Raw genomic sequence first — 2,183 nt, 5'->3', positions numbered from 1 at the left:
TGGCTCCGAAGTGGCGGCTGCCGTTTGACACGATAATGCATCAGACACCCCCACTGCCCGTGCATCCATTGATCCCTCTCGTTATTAATAGTCCCTCGTCATTATCCCTCGGTCTGGGGTCCCCGATGCTTTCTCAAGACGAGCACAACTGTTTCCTGCATTTGCACTCAAATTTCAGTCTGCTGCTTCAAGCCATTTCTGCTGCCCAGGGGCGGCTCTGAATAATTCGCTTTACTACAGTCATCCTGGGGGGTTTTCTTGTGGAACTGGCGTTTTGTGGCCAAGGTGCACTCCGTCCCCTCGTCCCCCTTCGTGTGCACCGGCCCCAGTCCCGCTCTAGCTCCCTGGGTGCTCTGTGTCGGAGCAGATTCTAGCAGATGACTCTGGGTGCTGCCTGGCCGGAGACCGCGCGGAGCTGGTGACCTCTGAAATTCTGAGAACCTGCTCTTGGCTTCAGCGCCCAGAGCCCTTGTCAAGGTGCCTGTGCTGCCTGCGCCCCAGAACAAAGGAGGCAGGCGCAGCGGGGGGAAGGGTTACCGCACACGTTCACACCCCTAATCCGAAACCCAGCGGGTCGGGCAAATTAGTGGCCTGCCAGCCTTAACAGTTCTCCTTTAACAAGCCAAGCTGCTATAGGAGAGAAAGCAGCGGCTTCAAAACACGCGCCCCAGAACAAAGGAGGCAGGCGCAGCGGGGGCAAGTGTTACCGCACACGTTCACACCCCTAATCCGAAACCCAGCGGGTCGGGCAAATTAGTGGCCTGCCAGCCTTAACAGTTCTCCTTTAACAAGCCAAGCTGGCTGCTGCGGTCTCCATGGATACCCGCAGGGAAATGTCCCCCCTCTCCCAGGCCCTCCCAGAGCCCTGACTTTTAAAGCACTGGGTGTCTGCAGGGATACCGGTGGCGGGGCTGCGCTTCCCATCTTGGGGAGCTGTGGTTTGCCTCACCACAGGCTCCAAGAGCAGAGGCTTTCTGAGGCAGTGGTCTCCCTCCCTGCTCTTATTTGCCCCAGTAAAGATTGGTTTGACTCCGTAAAAAGTGATTTTTCTTCTCTGCATTGTTTATTCAGGTGCCCTGAAGAGGAATTTGTCTTCCGAACAAGTCAGAGCAGATTTTATTGCTCTAGGTAGGTCACCTGACTTCCCCTAAATAAAAGATAATTAATATTTATCACACATAGTAATCTCGTATGATTTCTCCCACAGGCCTCAGTGAAGAGAAAGCCAGTTATTTTGCAGAGCAGGTATTAAAATATTTTTCCTTGTTTCTGAGCTAATGAAATGTCAGTCTTTGAGTGGGAATGTGTAAAACCCCGCTGTGCTGCTGAGCTCGGTCAGCACGTGGGCACTTTCCTCCCAGCCAGCTCAGAATTTCGCAGGGAAGATGCTCGGGTAGCTGAAAAGCTGCCCTTTGTCTGGTGACGCTGGTGGTTCTGGTGGTCCCCACCCCACCGCTCCGCCACTCCCGCATCCCTTCCATGTGCTCCTTTTCCTGCTTCGCCTGCTCTGAGCCCCGGAGTCACACAGTTGCACCAACACACGACAGATATTGTTACACCGAACCGGTGTTAAAACAAACCCAGTGAGTTTCACTTACAGAAGCGACGAGGCAGATGGAAACCTCCCAGGCACGCGTGCCCCTTTGCACAGCTCCACCGGGGGCTCTGCCTCGTTTCTGGCTTGGGTTGAGGTCACAGGGAACGCAAAGCGAGGCCTCTCTGAACGACTGCTCGCGTGTCTCTTGCTCTTGCAGTGGAAGGCAAATTCCCCCACCCTGACGCGCCTGGCTGTGGGTCAGACGCTGATGATTAACCAGCTCATCGATATGGAGTGGAAGTTTGGAGGTAACAGAGCTACAACACAAACCGAGTGGGTTGGGAAGCCCGGCAGCAGCTCCCGGCTCAGTACCGCCTTCTCTCCCGGTTTAGCTAACAGATTATCTCCCTTCTCTTCTTTCTGACTCACAGTGACTGCTGGGAGCAGCGAGTTGGAAAAAGTGGGAAGTATCTTCTTACAGGTAAATCTCCCACATCAGAGAGCCGAGGTTGTAGTGCTGTTAAGGAACAAGCTGCGAGCGGGCGTGTGGGAAGCGTTGGCTGTGCGAGGAGCTAGAGGAGAGCCAGAGCTCAGAGGAACCGGCTCACAGCAGCGCATCTGCCTCGCTCTTCTGAGCGCAACTGCC

General features: G+C 54.9%; 1 protein-coding gene across 1 annotated transcript in view; it reads left to right on the top strand.

Annotated features, from left to right (window-relative positions):
* The window catches only part of COMMD7 (COMM domain containing 7), a gene marked incomplete at its 5' end in the record, with an annotated part of 4,423 nt that overhangs the window by 997 nt on the left and 1,243 nt on the right, over positions 1-2,183 (top strand). The window contains 4 exons of the mRNA XM_010142470.1: positions 1,072-1,128; positions 1,208-1,245; positions 1,755-1,845; positions 1,969-2,018. Of these exons, the coding sequence (XP_010140772.1) occupies positions 1,072-1,128; positions 1,208-1,245; positions 1,755-1,845; positions 1,969-2,018 (236 nt within the window). The remainder of the gene's footprint in view (positions 1-1,071; positions 1,129-1,207; positions 1,246-1,754; positions 1,846-1,968; positions 2,019-2,183) is intronic.

This window comes from Buceros rhinoceros, unplaced genomic scaffold (assembly GCF_000710305.1).
Source record: "Buceros rhinoceros silvestris isolate BGI_N320 unplaced genomic scaffold, ASM71030v1 scaffold24068, whole genome shotgun sequence".
Taxonomy (NCBI): domain Eukaryota; kingdom Metazoa; phylum Chordata; class Aves; order Bucerotiformes; family Bucerotidae; genus Buceros; species Buceros rhinoceros.
Note: the sequence above shows the minus strand (reverse complement) of the source record. Positions and strands in the feature narration are given on the sequence as shown.